The 20,413-nt window shown below is 47.7% G+C and overlaps 2 protein-coding genes across 2 annotated transcripts; one reads left to right on the top strand and one right to left on the bottom strand.

Moving 5' to 3' along the window:
• Positions 1 to 10,446: 10,446 nt before the first annotated feature.
• On the top strand, positions 10,447 to 12,970 carry GGS25DRAFT_67806 (uncharacterized protein). Its single transcript, XM_049265954.1, has 4 exons — positions 10,447 to 10,848; positions 10,930 to 11,116; positions 11,270 to 12,730; positions 12,836 to 12,970. Exons 1-3 carry the CDS (start codon positions 10,804 to 10,806, stop codon positions 12,721 to 12,723), a joined length of 1,686 nt encoding a protein of 561 aa, XP_049122153.1. The 5' UTR covers positions 10,447 to 10,803; the 3' UTR covers positions 12,724 to 12,730; positions 12,836 to 12,970.
• Positions 12,971 to 16,738: 3,768 nt separating this feature from the next.
• Positions 16,739 to 20,326, bottom strand: GGS25DRAFT_473333 (uncharacterized protein). The gene is made up of 2 exons (XM_049259522.1): positions 20,195 to 20,326; positions 16,739 to 20,103 (listed from the first exon to the last, which is right to left on the bottom strand). The coding sequence occupies exon 2, from the start codon at positions 20,056 to 20,058 to the stop codon at positions 16,909 to 16,911; it is 3,150 nt and encodes a 1,049-aa protein (XP_049122154.1). The 5' UTR covers positions 20,059 to 20,103; positions 20,195 to 20,326; the 3' UTR covers positions 16,739 to 16,908.
• Positions 20,327 to 20,413: the final 87 nt, after the last annotated feature.

A 20,413-nucleotide genomic window follows, 5' to 3' on the forward strand; every position in this document is an offset into this window, starting at 1 on the left:
GATATCCTTACATGCTAGCCGTCGTATGTACCTTGTAGGTACCAGGGAGCCAGGTACATGATCCGAGTGATGGGACCGCGCGTCCGAACGTTTGGTAAATATGTAGGAAAACATCCATGATGCTGTGTTGGATTAAGCTCCTCTGCTCTCAGTAGGTGGTAGGATCGATATGACTGATGAGGGACGTAATCTGTTGACAGCAATATCTGACCCGCGTCTAAAATGACGATGGTGAGCACAAAATCCACGTGCGGCTCGTTCGCGGAACACTGAGACAATGGCTTATTGGGCCTCCCAGCGATACAGAATCGGTTGCTACGAGACATGACAGCGGACGAAGCTACCGAGAGCCAGATCCGTCAGTGTGGTAACTTTTTCTCTCTCTTTCTCTCTTTCTACCATTGAGCACAAAGAGCCCGCCCTTTTCCTTTCCCCTAGCCAACCATCCCGATCCTTCTACTCCTTTCCTCTCCCCCCAACAGCACAAATATGAGCGAGTGATCCCGCTGCAGATAATCGGTCGTGTTTGCAAAAAGATTTTACTGGGGTCCAAATGACCAACTTGCTGGGATTCCCACATCATCAGACCGATGGGGCGGCGGCCGGCCGCAGGCGCTTGCAATCGACGAGTTGTTACAGGTTGTTGGGACCCAGGAGTCCGGTAACAGTTTCACCAGCCAAAAAAAAGTGATGTCGAATTCATGTACCTACTAGGTAGGTAGGTATGTATTCTGTATCCTTTTCCCGAATTTTCTAGACCCCTGTCAGATGTAGCCGCTAGACACCCAGGAGAGATCTGACCTATCTCTTTTCCTTACCAGGAGCTCGGTGTCCTTGGGAAGGTTTAGGGGGGATGGGGGTTAAAAGGGGGCTGGGAGGCTGGGAGCTGGCAGATAAGCTGTGAGCTTCAACGGGGACGATTAGATTATGTATGTCATAGATGCAATTCTCTCAACCAAACCCTTTCAGCGAGGTCGGGATGGGTTCTCATTATGACTGGCTCTTAAGTCGGCCGAGTGCATTTTTTCCACGGCGACATACTGTTTGGTATGAGCTCTCGACCAGTTATCTTCGTTAGTCCATCTATATCAATCTACTTTCACATTGAATTTGAGGTCCAAACCCGAAGCTGGGGGAGTGGGCTAGGGTTGGTGACCTGATATCGGAGTGTACTCTGGTATGCGCAGGCACCATCTAGTATGTAGACCATCATGCTACATATCTAGGTACCTATTATACATATGCAGATGAATACATACCTATATTAGTTACATAAGATGTTAAGGTGGCGGGAATTTCTGGGGTTATCCCAAGCCTGGCTTCCTCGCGAAGCCTCCCTACTGGTTGCGTAGTTATGGTAAAGGGAATAGCCTACCACCCTCAACTTCTCTGCAGCGAGTCCTACGACCCTAATCAAGATGGGTGTCCCTCTTAGGGAACCGATAGGCTAAGAAACACAAGCCCACTACCACCTGGGTTGTGTGTAGGTAGGTATGAAAGAAACCCTAAGCTTGTCTGTTGGTCGCACTGCAGAGCACGCACGTATGTTTTACGGACGTAATTCTCGCTGCGGTCGGAGTACACGCATTGCTGCAGGATCGAGGGACACACGGAGATGAGGTACCCAGGAACGGATACCTGCCTGCAACCGCGAGTGCTCTACTCATTCAGGCTAACAATGTTGAGTTCTGTCTATTATGAGGTATCTTAAAGATAGTATCCGAGTATGTATGAGTATGTATGTAGGTAAGTAGAAGGCGAAGGCAGTGCAGGAGAAGTCAGGTCGCTTAATTATTTAATATCATGTTGCAATATGACGCCGGCGGCGACAGGAACAAAGACATAGGTGCGAGGGCCCGATGGACATCACGTTGTGGGCTTAGAACTAACCTACGCAATGGATTCATGCAGCTGGTATTGGCATGACGTTGCATCAATCTCATTAGAACGGATAATCTACGTGCGATGTTCCATATTGAGTTCCTGGAGCCGTACAAGGGGCACAGCAAGTTGAAAAGGGAAGACAATCTTAAGGTTGGTATACATGCCTTAGGTTAGCTACCTTGGTAAGGTACCCAGAAAAAAGGGGCTAATAGTATATTTCTCTCGTGACGGCGTAATCTGTATTTTACTGGAGCACATTTTTATCTGTGAGAACGTACATAGTGTTCATTCTAATGGAAGTAAGGAATGATGGAGAAGTTATATTTCTATCATTAGATTGTATAGCCTATGTAGGTATGTAAGAGTCTTTGCGGTGGCGATATGACAAAGGCCCAGGTAAGCAAGCCAACAACAAAGAAAGCTTAGAAGCAAGTACCAAGTAGGTAGGTAAGCACGGTGTCACTATGAAGATGCTTTCTAACTGGCTATCCATCTATAACGAATTCCAAGATGAGTCGCTAAGGTCTGAAACGAACGTTTATTAGACTGACTGCCAAAGTCACATGAAGTTACCTAGTGGCTTACAACACCACGTTTCTGTAAGGATGTCGACAACGTGCAGACTACTATGTATATGAGCTATCACGTCTCAGCGTATATAGGTGCTGCAAGGGCTCGAAACATATTTCATCAGGACGTCAGGATGTCTGGTCTCAACTTTGCCATCCCACCCTCCTAATTCAACGCAAGACAAAGCCGTTAGACTTTTTCGAAGATCCCGATAAGTTGGCTGAGTTGCTTCGACCATCCACGTTCTTCCTTTCTAGCCGCATTAATATATGGGATTATGCGAGGCTTATCATGGATTACATTTGATGGTCGAGAGGGAGCAGGGGATGGCATCAGGATATTGTAGTACCTACTAGCCTAGAGTACCTATTGTTCGCTGGGAGGTTCTAGAGAGGCCTCCGGAACTGTACCTATGTCGGTCATGCCGGGAACCATCGACTTGAAAACTTGATATAAAAGCTTTGATGCTACTATAATAGCCAGGCAAGAATTGCAGTACCGGGAAGAAGAGAGATCATCTAGGCGAGGAAGATTAGCTAGGCGGGTTAGTATGCTTGCCAGATCGTCGGTTCCCTCCTTCTAGTTGTCGCAGGGGTTTATGACAGCGGGAGTCCCATGTTCTTCACTACTGCTGTGCCCGTCGTACAACATATGTAGCACGACGGTGCTACGTCTTCCCAAGCGCCAGGATCGGGGACACCCCAAGGGAAAGGGAGTGCGCGAGATCTGGAGGAAACAATATGTCGCTGCATAATCTCTGCGCACCTAAGCGTGTTCCTCGTTTCTCGTTACTGTTCTTGGCCAAGCTGCTGTTGGCGATAAATGAAATTGGTGTTCACGGTGTCGCCTACTTACAGTACATATACACATACATATTCATGTACTTACACGCATCTTCCCTCCACAATATGGGGTTCCCTACATATACCTAGATACATATCTGGGTAACTACCTTAACTTGCGTAGGTACCTGCTTGGGAAACGCATACATATATAATTTAGAATCTATGTACCATAACATAGGTAGATAGATATCCATTATAACCTGTGGGTAGCAAGCGATGTTCAAGATGTTGATGTTTTTTAAGCCACGTACGGGTTCGTGCGGACCTTCGCAGCGTCTTGTATAACCGCACTATGTTGGCCTGATCTCACCGGCCCTTAGGGAAGAAGGTAAAGGCAGGGAAGTATGTACATCTGGAGATAGGTATGTATGTGTGTGTAGTGTATGTATGTATGTATGTAGTAGATCCATGGATCTTACCATGACATCGCGTCGTATCGAACCAATCTACGGTACTCCTAAGCGGAAAGGGCAGAAATGGTGGAGTGGGGTTCCTAGCAGAAGGGATCGATCTTCAAAGCTTTCCCCTGGTCGGCCAAATAAGCTCTGAAGCCCTGCCGGTACTATGGCTTGGCTTAAGGTAGGTAAGGTAGGTATTTTCGGCCTGAGCCGAATGGTAGGGTTCCTCCAGTTCAAGGTGGCTGCATCCATGCGTCAGGAGGAGAGCATGTGAGCGGTATTGTATCGTAGGTAGGACCTACTAGGTACACTAATAAGTAACCCCCAGAAGAAGATTGCATATGCACGAATGCTGAGATCCTTGTACGTACATTTACATACCTACTATTGTACATGTATGTAGTTAAATAAATAGGTAGGTATGGTAGTATTGTATGCATCTAGTTACATACAATACCACCCGTCCCATTTCCCACTCATGTAACTCTCCAGCTCCACCCCTCCCTATTCTTCCTGACTCCACAGCGAAGGCAGGCAGGTCATTAATTCCCCTTATGCCTTGTTGGGATTGGTTCGGAAGAGGCTTACGTCAAGAAAAGTGACTGATCGCCGTCATGGGAGCTTTTCTTCCCCGGTGTAAGTTGTAGATTACGATTACTAGCCGTCTTCAACGCCATAGCTAATACTCATCTAGTTAACTTGAGTTATGTACTTCTACATGCAACATTTGCTTACCTGCGCAGGTGTAGTACAGACGTCTGGAGATAGCTGCACCGGAGGAGTAGGCGCTTCTTGGCAGCGAGCAGATCAGTGATACTACTAGTCTCCAGCCTACTAGGTAGCTATTGCTCAATGGTGCTAGCCCTTACATGACTCTATATGGTTGATATTGATAGAGGTACATAACCCGAATGAAATAAATGACCTACCTATGTTGGTATGTGAAAATCAATACATACATGTAGCATATCCGATGGTGTATTTACTAACTATGTGCAAGTACCTACCTAGTAGTAGCTGAGAGCTGAACTATTGGGCGACCGCAGTGCACTAAAGCATACATACCTAGATACGGCGTATGCGTACTGTACAATACAATACAATACAATACCTCCATCTAGGTCAGCATTCTGCTTAGGTACTTCAAGTAGATACGCGGTCGTACATGTGTACCTCTATAATAACATTATCTCGTCCCAGGAGACAGGACCGTGTTACATACAAGGGACTTCGCTTCCATCGCGAATCTGCGACAAACCATGGAGTGTGACAGGATCAGATATCTGATCCCGACATCCAGGAACCTCGATTTTAAGGCTACTGGTAAACGACTCGCTGGGTAAGTATGTACCGTACCCAGGCACGGTAGAGACGTTCATAGCCGTTCAGCATGCGCGAGACATGGACCCAACCGGGCTTTTAGCCCAAACTACTGGGACCCGAGCTGGCGTTTTTTCTTTTGCAGAACATGCGTACAACTTGGATACTTGGCAATAGGCTTTCGCCCGAATAACAACTATCGTCGTAATAACGATGGCAATTACAACCCTTTCAATATGACATAGGCACTAATCTAGCAGTTATAATGCCATAAGTCTATTGAAAGATGAAGGATTGACAATTGGTAGATGCAGGACTCGCAATATTGATTTGAATATCTGGCGTACGAGATACATATTTACCTGCCTACCTGCCACCCGCCTTTCCTATCTAGTTGGAGGAGGAGCGAGGTAGACGTGTTGACGCGCTTCAAGGTCTTCTTCGCCAGCTCCCTCCACGCCACGCCCGCCACATCCTCTGGTACATGCCTACTTACTAGTTACCTAGGTACCTAACAATGCGAAGCTTTCTGTCAACCGAGCACATGGATCATACCATATCTCTGCTGACTCCTGTACAACACTCAAAATGCACACATACACACACACCCGCGTAGGTATCATTAAACCAGGGGAGCGGTTCTGTGGGGTTATGGCGATGGAGGCGATGGAGTCCTCTCGTTTCCTTAGGCCTCGCCATGTACGGCCGTATCCAAGATCTCAGCGGAGGTGTGACGATCTAGTCTGGAGCTGCTGAGAATTGGTGAAGCTGAGGAAAGTAGGTGCGAGGGTGTCGCTAAGCCTTGTGAAGATGTTTCACGTGCACGATGAAGGAGGTGAGATAGCTTGTCAAGCGACTTTGGACTCGGAGGCTTCCCGGGGCCTTGGAACCGGCATCCTCTGGTATCCTAGCTTGAGAGCCTTCGTCTTCAATGTTGGATGTCAGGTACCTGACTGTCGGTTGTAATTACGGACCTCATAAAGGAGGTCGTTCTGGATATATTAGCCGACAATGTAATGACATGACTCTTGTAGGATAGCATGATGTAGATTACATACTTGTCACTCCCCCCATGTAGCACATTTCAACTTGCGAGTTGTGGTAACACACGTAATACTATTTTATATCTGTATCTCTTCCAAGTTGGTACTGGGTATACAGCCAACTGGGATAGCAAGCCTTATGAGATGAGTAGGTACCTACATGTAGGTAGGTAGACCCTCTACTGTAGGTATGTATGCATGTATTCATGTATTGTACTGTATGCACACTCCTTGCCGGTTCATCCAGTACGCCTCAGCATCATTAAGCTTCCCGCAATAGGGACAGTCCCCACTACCCAATGGCGATCATTATACGACAGTAAAGACCCGTGAAAAGTGATATTTACCTCTCGGATACATATCTGTTGCGCGTACGTTGTACCTCTCGTTGTACTGGGGGTTAGCCGGATCGCTTCACTCTCGCACTTATGCGTTGGCGATTCGCCGACCCAATGGCCGCCGCATAGGATGAATGCGCATGCATGGTTCTAGCGGTAAGGCTTTTAACAGTCCAAATCCAGAGTGTCAGAGGAGTTAAAGGAATAAATGATTAAATGGGGTTGTCAATCGAGTCCCGGTAAGCTACCTTGAGTAGCTGGTTGAGACCAACGCCTCCCATGCCCGGGATGCCGCCACAAGCTACTCTACCAAACATACAAATGACATTGCATGCGCCGGACCTGACATACTATATGTTATATCTCCGTTAATGAGAATTGTCAACTATATGTATCGTTGCTGATCCGAAATGGCATGGATGCCATAATTTCTAACCTACGTTCTTTGTTCACTTGATATGACACCTCATATACCAACCATAATATCTCTATGCCTCTAAATAGGGGTAGCTCGTGTAAATGTAGATATAGTATAACTTAATTCTCACTTCATTCTAGTAAACTTCGTTTTGTTAATAATTAAAAGTATTCAAGGGCGAACTCCGAACAACACACCAAACCGAACTTTCACCTTATGTTAGCTGCGAATGGACACAAGGCATCACTCCTAGATGATTATTTCAAAAATAAATGTATAAAAAAAAAGGATCTCTTAACGGGACGTCAATTTCCATGACCTGTCAGTCCTATTGGTTTCATTGCCATCCTTTTTCCCACTTGATCCTATAATGACATTTGTTTTCCTTTTTTGCCTTTCCCACGGACTAGAGAATTGTCCACAGCATTCCAAGCCGTGGATGGAAAGGACCGAATAATCTTTTGGACCACTCGAACAACTTTCCTGCATGAGGATTTTCTTTTGCCTCCAAGAATCTACTACGTAGTATAGGACTTGACCGCAACGTTAATGGTAGAAGAAAAAAGGAGGTCAAGATGAGTAAGGGGAAGCCTCTTCAACTCATTCACATACCTATGTAACACAACCTCCCTGATATTCGCTCTCCGAATTCAATTCACAGAACACCGAAATATCAAAATAAGGGTTAATGTTTCACGAAGCACAACACGGCTCGGCTGATGCCGTCTTTTACATCCTTTATGTCTTTTACTCTTTCCCTTCTATTTTAGCATCTACGACAATTACCTAAGTAGGTAGGTAGGTACACATAATAACATAATAGCTCATCTTGCCGAGTGGCACATATTTCGGTTGGATAGGTATGTATGTAAGTACTTGAGTAAGTACCCAGATTCCTAGCATTCACGAGCTACCTAACCTAGTACTATGTTGTCACATATGTAGTTCACGAGGATAGAGAAATGTACCTAGTATCTAGTAACCTAAGGTCATCCCACCTAGATGGCCCATCCCAACCAAAGCCAAGGACAAGCGGAGATCGTCCAATAGCTGCATGAGCTATGGGAATATGTAAGCTGGCCAATTATATCCCCAGTACCTTATCCTTTTCCGGTAATTCAGCCATGCTACCCTGTCCATCGATCTACACACAACTAACACACGCGTCCCCATCTCTATCCAAACCCCAGATAGCATAACTTTCTCATCTTCTTGACCCATACATGAGCTTGGGTAAAAGCGTTTAACAAGATGAAAATGACTAAAAAAAGAAAAAAAAAAAAGGGAAAAAGAAAAAAAAAAGCATTTTAATATGGAACCCATTCTCTCACGTCATCTGCCAATTATCTCATCGATATACCGCATCCAACATCCACTCACTAATTGCTTTACAAGTGTAATGCTCAAGCTGGGGTTTTCGGCCAATTTTGTTGCTTTTGAAGCTAACATGCAATTCCAATCTAGAGGCACGGCAACTACATAGTATATGCAGGTGGACATTATCCATCTACATACATACATACATACATACATACATACATACATAGTATGATAGTAGTATATCAACACACCTACCTACATGTACCTTGCCTTTCTGCGTAATACGTCAACTTATATGGACTTGTCAGTTGATGACCATACCCATCCATGGGCACCACTCTTGAAAATGGGTGCACATACGTGACTGATATTATACCTCATAGCACGGCTCATAGCACATACATAGTGCATGTAGGTACCTATCTACGTATGGATGTACAATACAATACCTTACCTACTTACATACCTACCTACCTACATACGGAATCTCGCCTCTTCCACTACACACCACACACCCTTTTCTAAATTGTATAGGTCGACTCATCCTTGTCCAAGGTTGCCATTCCCATCAGGTCATTGCTCTTTTCGTCTGTGCCCTTCACCTGCTCTGTGCTTTTTTTTATCCACATTTCTTCTTTTTTTTCTTTTCCTACCTCTTCCCTCTCTCACTTCTCACCCCTCGAGTTCCACATGAAGCCACTAGAGTACCCATCTATCAATGAATCTACCCACCGGTACCTTAGATCTACCTATCCCTTCAACCAATGTGGGGGATTCATATCCACTCCTCTACCTTACTTACTTATGTATAATACCTACATAGTATACCTACATAGTACTAGGTACATGGTATTGTTGACTATGGAGCACAACCCCAAGTCTTCCCCGATCACAGACCCTTGCATGATTTGCAGCCTTTAAGACATTGGAAATCTCGCATTTCAACGGCTAGTATCCCTGTTAGTAGCTACTTTGACCACCCTCTACAGTCTATACCATCACCAGGGTTGGCATCATCGTTGCTGCATACACAAGCAAGTGCCCGACTCAACATCACCTGCTCACGAATTTCCATAGTAAATAAACTTGTAGGTAGACTTTAGGAGGGTAGGTAGGTATGAAGGTAGCAGAAGTCTGCGGCCGCCTATCAGACCCCATATGGAGGGGGTATCTTAAACGAAGTAAGAAAAGAACGAAAGAAAACGTAAGAAAAAAAAACAAAAAAAAACACTAGTAATAAAAATAAAGCAGGGGAGGCTTGAGATTGGCGACCTGGAATAAAAAAAAAGGTACATCGATAGTATGCCTGTGTAATGCAATGGTCTCGACCTGCCACACAACACAGGAATCTTGACTACAGCCCCAATTACTTCACAACGGCGATCCGAGAAATGTGTCTCGTAACTTATCCTTTTCGTCTCTTTATCAGTTGCTATTCCCTTCGAAGAAGTCCTTCCCATCTTGTCCCAGTTTGCGGAACAACGTCTCACACACACATACTTCAGAGACCCTTTTCTGAGCACCGTTCGTTTGCTGACAAGTTCTCCGACAACTTGGAGTTCTTTAGCCCGTTTACCTGTTCGTTGTTGGCAGCTCGTGTCTTTTGGTTCAAGCTACGACACGAACCACATAGGACACGCGAACCTCCCGGATACCTGCCTACTTCTGATTGCAGCCCTTCCAACTCAACCTTCATGCGAACACGTTCGGGCAGGCTGCATACGAACGAACTAAGTCTCCACACCGAACCGATTTTAACTGTAGACCGTAAGTTATAGCCCTTTGTTGTTTTAATTGCTTCAGGTCAATTATCACTTTCTAGTCCACCACTATCCCGCATGAACTCCTAGGCCTTTTATAAGCAGTGACCGGTTATCTTGGCCAGCTTTTAAAACCAACCAACAGGTTTCTGCTGTGCCTTTCTCGTTTTCTCCTCAAGCTTCACAACGTTGAGAGGAAATCCAAAAGTTACTAACCGGCAACCAGACGAACAAGATAGCCAAGGAGTTGAGTATCCTCTTTTGGGAGGCGGGGAAGAGTTTTGGATGCTTCCACTTTCCGAGACTCGACTCAGAAATAGTTTGCCAACAACCAGTTTCGACCAATGAACGGTACCAGACTCCTATCTACTCCTGCGAACTAAGTCGTCAAAGACTTTCAGACCTGCGCGGAAGGAAGAAAGAAGGGGTTTTCATATTAACCCCCCCTTAACGAGCAAGTCGCCGGAGTATCCTGCGGACCTAACTTCGTTGAGATTCAAGTTGTCAGTTCAGAGCGGCCTCTGTTTCTGTCGTTTACGCATCTGCCACTCTTCGTTCATAGTGCCTATCAAACCCCCGTTGAATGCTTGTTTCACTGGCATTTGCTATTAGGAGAACAGTATCAAATCCTCTCTAAAAAAAGACTCGGCAGCGTATAAGACAGGCGGAGCGCGAACGACCATCTAACAGCGAGAAAAAACCACCCTTCATTGGCAACTAGGGTCACTTAACTTTTATTATTTTTATTCTTTTAGGAAGTCTAGGAAATCGCCTTTTGGAAAATTTCTCAACACACAAGGGACCCGAAGTCCTTGGTAATTCTGTTCCCGAAACAGGTGTTCGTTCGTTTCATTTGGAACAAATCTATCTACAACTTCCCCCAGACTTACTCAGAACAGACAGCTTGATGTCTGCTGTCAAGTTTGAGTATCCAACCTACAAGTTGTTCGAGGTGAGTCAACGAGCATACGGCTAAGAGACACGCTTGGCAGCAAATCCACCTTTGGGAAGTCTGTTGACCAAACGTTTACAGCCTCAATATCATACTCAGAGGCCAATTATCGTCGATACCGACGCACTCGAGTCTCCTGAGACGGTTATCCTGAGATACGAGGAAGAGGCTGCCGCTAGAGCGAACGGAGGAGACCTTCGTGGGGATTCCCCACCGGGTCTCCTGTCTATGCCCACATATTCAAAGCCTCAACCGCCCCCAATGCACGGTGAGTACTTGATGCAGATGCTACTTGATCAACACTTCGAAACAGCAGCCGGAAACCCCCGAATTTCCGGACATTTCGAGATTTTATGTACTAGCTGTTGAGATGTTGTAAGGGGTTGTTGCCAAGGGCTAACGAGATATTCGATTTTCTTAGCATTTGATTCACCGAGATCGTATCATGATCCTCAATATTCATACGCTGCTCAGCAATTTGCAGCCCACCAATCCGAAAATGCTGCGGCGCAACTTAACCAGATGGCTTTCGCGGCCAACAGCTCTGCCGGGCAATATATGGCACCGATCGTGCCTACGCTGAACTCGTGTCATCCGGTAGCTGGCATGTACGGGACAAAGGTATCGGTCAAGATAACGGCTACGTACGATTTGATGGCGTTCACAAGCCACTTCTACCTCGCTTTTGGTTCCCACAAGAGCCCGGCACACGCGGTCAGGGACGCGAGTGACACGAGCGGGACCCGGTATGTAGTCAGCGGAGATGCACCGCAGCTCGAAGACACGAGGAGTCACAGCCCCAGCGTGCCTTTATCACTTTTAATAGAAGGCACAAACGGACAGACTCTGGCGACAGTTGACTCGGGCACGTTCACTTACCACGACAGTCCAGCTGGGACCACGGATGGCCCGCCTGAGAACGTCACGCGGGCCAAGGGGGGGTCCAGATCACCTGAGCAGGCGGAAAGCCCTACGAAACAACAAGAGCCAGACCAGCTGGTCCCTGAGACTGCTACAAATACATATGGCTACGCTCCCACCGCCCAACAAACCGTCGCATCCAACTACGACACAGGTTACACCAACAACGACAGTATGATAGGAACTTACCACCGATCGTCTTACGCGCTCGACTATCCGCGGCCGGCGCCACCGCCGCTCAAGACCCCTTCGTGGAGTACTTACGGCCACTCTCTATCTTCACGGAGTCCCGCCTCGGCCCTCACTCATACTACCATCACTCGACCTAGCAGCATCACCACCCTTCCCGTCCCAACCTCTAGCACACCCCAGCTTGTCCGGACGAGCACGTTACAGGCCTCCGGATCGTCCAGCGGCGCGCAGCTCAACCCCTACGCGATCTATTCGACGAAGGCGGTGCTCAAGATAAATGGGGATCTCGATTCGATGGCATCGGGGTGGACACAGGAGGAGTGGGACAACCGGCGGCGCATCGTCATGTTCAGCCGGAAGCAGCAAGCCTCGACACTATCAACATCCTTCAAGCCCGTCACGGTCAACGAGCGGCCGCCCAACAGCATATGCATAAGCTGCATCTACTGGGCGGAGAAGGACGAGTGCTTCGTGACGAGCGTGGACACGATCTCGCTGCTGGAGCAGCTGGTGGCGGCGCCGGGCAGGTTCACGGTCGAGGAGAAGAACCGCATTCGTCGGAATCTCGAGGGGTTTCGCCCCTTGACGGTCAGCAAGGCGAAGCCCGACAGCGAGGAGTTCTTCAAGGTCATCATGGGGTTTCCGGCGCCCAAGCCGCGGAATATCGAGAAGGACGTCAAAGTGTTCCCCTGGAAGATTCTGGGCTCGGCGCTAAAGAAGATTATTTCTAAATACGTGAGTTGGGACATTCTAGTAACATAATTCCATTGTTGTTTTACTGCTATTATTTCTTTGGTTTTCTTTTTTGGGGGGGAGCTTTTTTCTCTTTTTTTTTTGTTCTGTTTAGTTCATCAGCTAACCTTTACCACTATAGTCTGCATGCCCTTCATCCACATTACCCCCTGGCCCGGGCCCAACATTGCTTACCCCCGTCAGCAGCACAAGTCCCGGCCTCTACGGGCCACCGCACACTCCAACGGTTTCTGACGGAGGCTACTCCCATCACGATTCACACTCGATGCCCTCACCACGTTCCCTGAGTGGTGCACCATCAGGATGGGCTACTTACCCGGGGCGCACGATATCGCCCGGACTCAAGTCTCACTCGCCTCAGGGGATCCAGATCCCTAGCATACCCCCTTCTTACCGACATGCAGATACGCGCCCGCAACAACACTTACCGGCGCCGCCAAGCTATGGCATGCCGCACACGCACACGCGCTGGGACGCGACACCCGTGTCGAGCGGGTATGGCGACGCCTCGACAGCTGCTCCCGCCTACACGACAAGTCACCATCACCACCATAGTCATGTGTATGGGACGAGTGCGTACGGTGATGTCAGCCACCGAGAATAGCGGCGTGACCTACCTTTACTCCTGGTTCGTCCATCAGGGATGGCGAAGAAAAAAAGTGTTGAGGGATACACACACACTTTCGCACAGATACACACGCACACAGGAGAGAGAGAAAGATGAGATACACACACTTATTTCGGGACGTGTGTGCCGCGACAAGGTTGAATACCTTTTCGTGCCTACCTACCTTACCTACTTAGCTTCCTACCTATCTACCTAGTACCTAGTAATTTACCCATAACCCAGCCAGTCATCCATCCGTTCGTCCGTCCGGCGCCGAACCAAGACAGAATAAACCTAAACCCAGAAGAAGATAGGGGCGGGGGGGGGGGCATGGTTCTGGGGCGGCGCGCCGGAATGTGGCTCAACGCATCCGTACCGTATTTTAATCCCTAACGCGAAACATATAACCCCTCGCCACCCTACTATTGCTATTATTATTACTATCATTTTGGGTTGTTAATGCATCAACATGGTCATGGTGTGTGTATGTGTGTGTGTGTGTGTGTATGTGTGAGGGCGAAGAAGAATAAGAGTCAAAGAGACAGAGAGGGAGGGGGGGGGGGGTTAAACAAATTACAAATTGTTAAGAACACGACCCATCCCCATCGACTGAACGGAACGGAACGGAACGAATAAACGAACGAGCGAGCGAGGATTAACTATTATTTGATTCGCGAACTGGGGGGGAATTCGAACCCTAGGGTTCAGGGTTCAGGGAATGAAGACGATTCGTAAGAGAGCAATACGCCAAGGCTACCATGTTTAAAGATTTGTACGTGAGTGAGTGTGAGTGTGGTGGGGGGCACTAAACAGAGGGAAAGAGAGAAAGAGACAGAGAGCCTTGTGAGATGGTGTGGTGTGTGCTCAGATGCAGATGTGTGGTGGGGGGGGAAAGGGGGTCAAAAGGGGGGGAGGGGGGGGGGTATAAGGTCATGGTCAGCTGTTGTCACATCGACCAATCACGATTCTGCCCAGTACTCCAAATCTGATCGCAACACAACCAAATAAGAAACAAACCAAACCATCACCAAAAAAAAAAAAAAAACCATTACCTACATACATCCCTATCAGATCCCTACGGCTCATCATTCTTAGTATTCCGCAAACCTCACTAAGTTAGGTTAAGCCTTTGTCCGGGCGGCCACGGGAATCCCCGAACCCGTGATTACCTTACCTACCCTACTCCCCTATATTTCTGTCACCCTCTGTCACCCTCTGCCTTAACTATTTATCACCCTGTACGGCACTGCCTGCACCCCTTGCGCCTATCATACAGCTGTCTCTTATTTCTCCGGTGCTTGGGTTGACCTACCAGCCTGCCTGCCTGGAGGGCCATGATGATCTACCGTGCATGACTAGCAGCTGCACAGACTACATAGTCTGCTGCCACTGATTGGTCACAAGCTCGTCGAATTTGCAGACAGCTCCATGTGGGCAGCATGGATAAATCAGTGTGTGTATATGTTTAGTTTGAAGGGTCTGGCTGGCTGGCTGGCTGGCTGCAAAAGGGTCTATCGGGCGCGCGCGCGCCGCTGCCGCTGCCGCTGTGCTGCATCATGCACACCATCTGCGTCATGCCGTTGACGACTTCCTCACTGGGCTAATCACCATCCCTATACCCTTCCCCTACCTACCTCTATACCTAGTCAAATTCATCGGGAGCCAACCTCTTTCGACGCTCTCGGATCTCGAGGTCCAAACTTTCTCACATCATCTCAGATGAGACCCTTCACACACGAATGTTTCACGGCAGCCGCCTACTACTAGTAGTGCATACTCTCAGTACCTAACCTCTCTCATTTCGCCCTCTATGCTACCCTCTGCCCTCATTGGCCTAGGTGTAATGATCCACCTACAATGCATAGGGTGCAGTGGGTATTCATAGAAACCCACGGACATACTAGGCTCCAGCAGCAATATTGAGGCAACCGACCTATCAACTGATCTCGTGGAGCAGCTTTGAACTATCTTCCTGATATGATTACCCATGTATGTCAGGAGTGGTTCACTGAGGCAAAGTTCTAGCCTGCCACTCACAACCCTCGTTCTGACCGAGTTTGCTTTACAACGTCTGGTGATAGGTACTTGCATGCTCACGATAGCAGCCAACGATTGATTTGATCATGGGGGGCACACACCCTTTCTCTCATCTCGTTATGACGAGGATGGCCTTTCCTGTGCTATACTGAGCTTTGCAACATCGTTAGGTACACACAAGATGAACCCTTAGGCCTAGCAACGGGGTGAGGTATTCACTAACCTAGGTGCCTACTTGTGTCCTCCAGCGCCATGTATTTTGGTGCCTACAGCGCATACTGGTCCCTGAGTTACTAGCTTCCAGGAATCTACAAGATGGTTCGCAGGTCCCTTTTTGCCTCCGACAAGACACCCGTGGTTCTACACTCCATTCGTTCGATTAAACGACCACTCCCATTATCTACTATGACCGACCTACCCACAACACGGCGCAGATATGACTTCACACACTTACCTGTTCGACCTCACTTGCCACCACACCACTACCTACTTACTATCGTCTTTCACTTCGTCAAGCTAGGCTATCCTTCGGCCTAGTCGCATGCATTACCACTCGTTATTCTTATTTTCTTTTCCCTCGGCCTCTCTCTCTTTCTCTCTCTCTCTGCTTCATTAACCCACACATCCTTGATCTTGTAATAGGTATCTCTTTTGTACAATGGGGCGCTATTCAGCAGTTCGGTTTCCGTCGGGATGGTCTTGGAATGGTTCCTGGGAGTTCACACGGCATTGGATAGGTAACCTTGGATAGTTTTCTAGGGGGCAAGCAGTGGCAGACGAGGAATAGGACGGCGCAACGGCGCAGATATTGCGACTCTCGCTATGGATATCAGACAGACGGGCTTTCATTTCCTTTCCTCTTTAGAGCGTTTTATACCCTGCTTCCTTTTCATACACTTTTTGTACTTTTAGCTCGCTACCTATGTCTACACATGCTTATGTTTTATGTTTTTATTTCTTCTTTTATTTAAATCTTTCAAGGGCTTCTTCGCTAGACCAAATACTTTTACAAACCAGAATTACATTTCGCCAAGTCTTCTTTGGTATTATGGATGGGAATGGCGTCTTTGGGATATGCAATGGCAGGATGGACAGGCACGTGTAGGTAGGTATGGGCATATTTTCATCATCGAGAAATAACGGGTCATATTCGAGGCGCAAACATGTAAAGGGGTTAAGGGATAAAGGGCGATGGATAATTGCGACTAAGGGGGGATGTCTCTGGGTTTAGATGAGAGGCGTTTTTGGAAATAGTAGCTTATTTACTAGGTATTCTATCCAATATCTTTAGGCGTTCATCGTGATACATGCATCCCATTTAAGTAACCGCTGGATCATCTGTCTCATATGTGGAAGACTTATTCATTTGGACTTACCATGACAAAGTCAATACCGATAGTTTCCAGATATCAGGGTATCTGCCTTACGTACCTAGTATCCTTGGGTATTATGTTTGCCACATCCTTTGTGCCATTATTTCTTCTAATTTGTAATGTGAACCTACTCTATTCCATCTGAGCCACGATGCTTTTTAAGGTATACTCACAGGTTCATAGTTTCAAATCATCCATCATATCCTCTAGAATGTGCCACCTACTATCTCCCTCCCACGCCTCCTTTGCCTTTCCCATGACGCTTCGTACAGCGCTCCTAGCCTTTCCTTTCCATCTACTCCCAATGCTTTCCACGCGGGACCCATAGTTCTCGTACGCGGCGACCAACTCCGATGTCCTCTGTACCAAGCTGTCCCATGCCTCGGGATCTATAAGCCAGCTCCCTAACCCTCCTCGTGTCCCATTCGATGCAGACAATGCACTCCCTACACTACCCAAGGCCGTCCGCCACGCCTTCTCTGCCGCGTCTATCGCACCCGCCCAATCCCTCCTCCAGGCGCGTAGTCGCGATACTAGGGACCAGCAGGCAGAGTTAGTCGTTATAAGAGGCACGACATCGTTTTCGAACAGCGATACGACTTTGCTTTCTATCGTACCCCGTGCCACTTCGTAGAGACCCTCGGTATCTCCATCGCCATTCGCTACTACTACAGGTGTTTTGGTGACCTCCCTGACAAGCAGGGTTAGTATGTCAAGATCTAGCGTCTCTTCCACCTTGCGAATTCGGATCACGTTTCTCACACCAAGAACTACGTCGTCTAAATCAGGACTGGGTGATAGGCTTGCTGCGAGGGTAATCACGTTATCCCAAATCCTCCAATTCGAGTCGGCCAGTGTAGCTCCACGCTTGAAAGCCACTAGAGAGTCAAGCAATAGCTTTTGAGCCGACTTTCCTGATTCAGCTGCTTCCTTCGTGTTGACCATATCTTCCAAGGCTACCGGATCATCATTCTTGAGCTTGTCTTGGTGATCCTTTTTCTCCTGGACGACCTGACGGTGCCAGCTTAGAAAGGCGGTCCCGAGGTTGCTCCATGTTCGCGCATCTTCTCCCCCAGAGACATTGTTCGCCGTCGAGATGGCTCTTTGAAACGCCTCGGCTGCTCTGGGGAAATTACCAAGACGCAACTCGATATCACCCAGTCTGTTCCACATCTCAGGGTTTAGTCTATTAACCCCGACAGCGAGTAGGTACGCATCTCGAGCTTCTTTCCATTCGTTTTTTCGTAAATGGAGCTCGCCGAGCGACCTCTGCGCCCTCGCAAAGCGTCGGTTGGAGATCTCCCAAGCCCGCTGGTAGTGCTGGGGGTCGTTCTCGATATCACCCAGAATGCAGAACAGTCGGGGAGCATTTGGGGGAGGCGGTGAACGTTCGGGGCCGCTGAAATTGGATGCTTTTAGAGCAGAGATATCAACCTCAGCATCTTCCAAATCATCCTTGCCCTCTATGGAGTCTCCCATAATAGAAGAATTGTCATCATTAGGAGTCTGGTGAAACAGCCTCCATCTGACAACTGCTCGAGCCTTTTCTTCGCCTCCGCTTCCTCGGCCATCCTGGTCACCGGCCGCTGCGCTACTAGCTAGGCAAAGCGCAACTTCAGGCCAAAGACGTAATCGTTTGAAGATCTCTAAGGCCGAGACCAAGGACCCAACTGAAGTCCAGGCATAGGCAAGCTCAGACTCGAGATGCCAGCGCGGAGGGGAAGATAATGCGTTGACGTATTGTAGTCTTTCCTGTGGAGACGCTAACTCGGAGGCTTTGGCGACGGGGAGAAATGATGTTGGCTTTTGGGGATTCGTGGAGGCGCCTGTCTGGTGCTCGGGGGTGACTTGGATGCTGGGTATATTTGATTCGGTCTTTGAATCATCCTCACCATTGATCGGAGAACGGATTACCTCTTGTGTGTCAACAATCACTTGGTCCACCAGAGCTTGTAATTGTAGTACCGCACGCTCGACGGTTCGACTTCTATTGAGTTCAATTCGAGACCTTGTCAATAAAGCTTGGGTGTAAATTTGCCAATTGGTAGATTTGTCATCGATTACACGAAGGGCAAAGGGCAAGATTTCTTCCAAGGTCAATGAATCTGAAGGAGAGAATGTATCCCTTATAGTAGCTTCTGCTAGTAAAATGATATGGTCCTCTGGACGAAGTTGTGGCTGATCTTCTGGTTTGACGCCCTGTAGCTCTTGGGGGAGAGAGGTAAACCCCCCGTCCGTTTGGGAATCATCAAACTTGATTTTCTCTAGCAAAGTATCATCATTTAGTGGTAGTGCAACTGGTGTTGCCTCCGACTCATGGTCTTGGTTGGGCGATATGGGTGCTACGGAGAGACTCTTTGCCAGTACAATCAGTTGGCTGACATTCTTCTCCTGGAACTTGGTACGCTTCCCAAGTGCGCCAGAAAGGGCGTATACAAAGCCACTCAGTTCAGTAGCTCTTTTCAGGCTTTGTCTAGCTTTTGTGTCATTTCCAAGCATGACGTGGCAGGCTGCTTCCTCTAAGCGAAACTGAATGCGTGAATCACGGGGCCACTGGGACTGTTCCGGGTTTCCATCATTTTCAACTGAGCCCACCATAGAAGTCTCTGCTTCTAAGAGGCTCGTCTCAATGACCTCCTGAAGGGTGGGCACATCAGTCCAACGACCACTCTTCGTAAAAAGAGACCCCGGTCCTAAAGATGGTTGCGATATAAGTTTGTAATGCCAAAGGTGAATTCTAAGCCGAGTCCAGGATAAATATGAAGATAGTGATTGTTTGGGGCCAGAACCGGTTTCAGGCGACTTGGTTGGTAGTATAATATTTGATGTAAAGATGAACCGCGACAGGCAAAAGAGCTCAACGTAGGGTATATATGGATAGGGGGAAACACCATCTACATCGAGCGATCTAAGGCAAAGCCTCCTGAGATGAGCTATCGCCGCCTCTCCACTGGCTGGTTCTATTCGATTTACTAAATCGCCTGAAGACTCCGCCTCTGTTTCTGCCTTTGCAAGGCCTGAGATGAAGATGTCTTGGACTGCCCCAGGATTTTCGAGGACCGGGCCTGTAACATTTGCTTGCAGGAAAGCATTCAGAGATGCAAACCCTAGGCGAATGGCTAGTGTGGTATCATAGGTCCCATTGATCGTCCCTGAGACGGAATCATGGTCCGTTTGCTTCTCAAGCGACTGAGCTACTATATGTCTGCTAAATTGGACCACCAATTGCTGTGCTGACTCATCATGAAAGGCCTGCAGGAAAGATGAGCCTTCGAAGGATGTTGCGAGGGATATAATTTTGGCGGGAGAGAATTCGTGGCCTGCCATGTTGCACTCTTGTATCGTTTTTTATGAGCCTGAATGGTTTAGCTTCTGTTTATAAATTAATCACTTATTCATATGCGATTAAATGAGATGACAAATAGAAGAAATAGTGGAAGAATATGCCCTGCTAGGTACCTACTCAGGAAGATGTAGAAGCCTTTCTGGCCAGCAAAGTGAATGATGTGTATGAATATCGAATTTGTAATATGTATATCCTCTATGTACCCTGAGGTATCTTCCTACCTACCAAACCATTGTATGAAGCAATATGATATAATGGCGGGGGAGGGGCAATCTTGTTCTAACTAAATTTTCTCCAGGGCTTTTTTACTTTTTTCCCTGTTGGCCTATAATTCTC

Source organism: Hypoxylon fragiforme, assembly GCF_022984875.1.
Source record: "Hypoxylon fragiforme strain CBS 206.31 chromosome Unknown GGS25scaffold_1, whole genome shotgun sequence".
Taxonomy (NCBI): Eukaryota; Fungi; Ascomycota; class Sordariomycetes; order Xylariales; family Hypoxylaceae; genus Hypoxylon; species Hypoxylon fragiforme.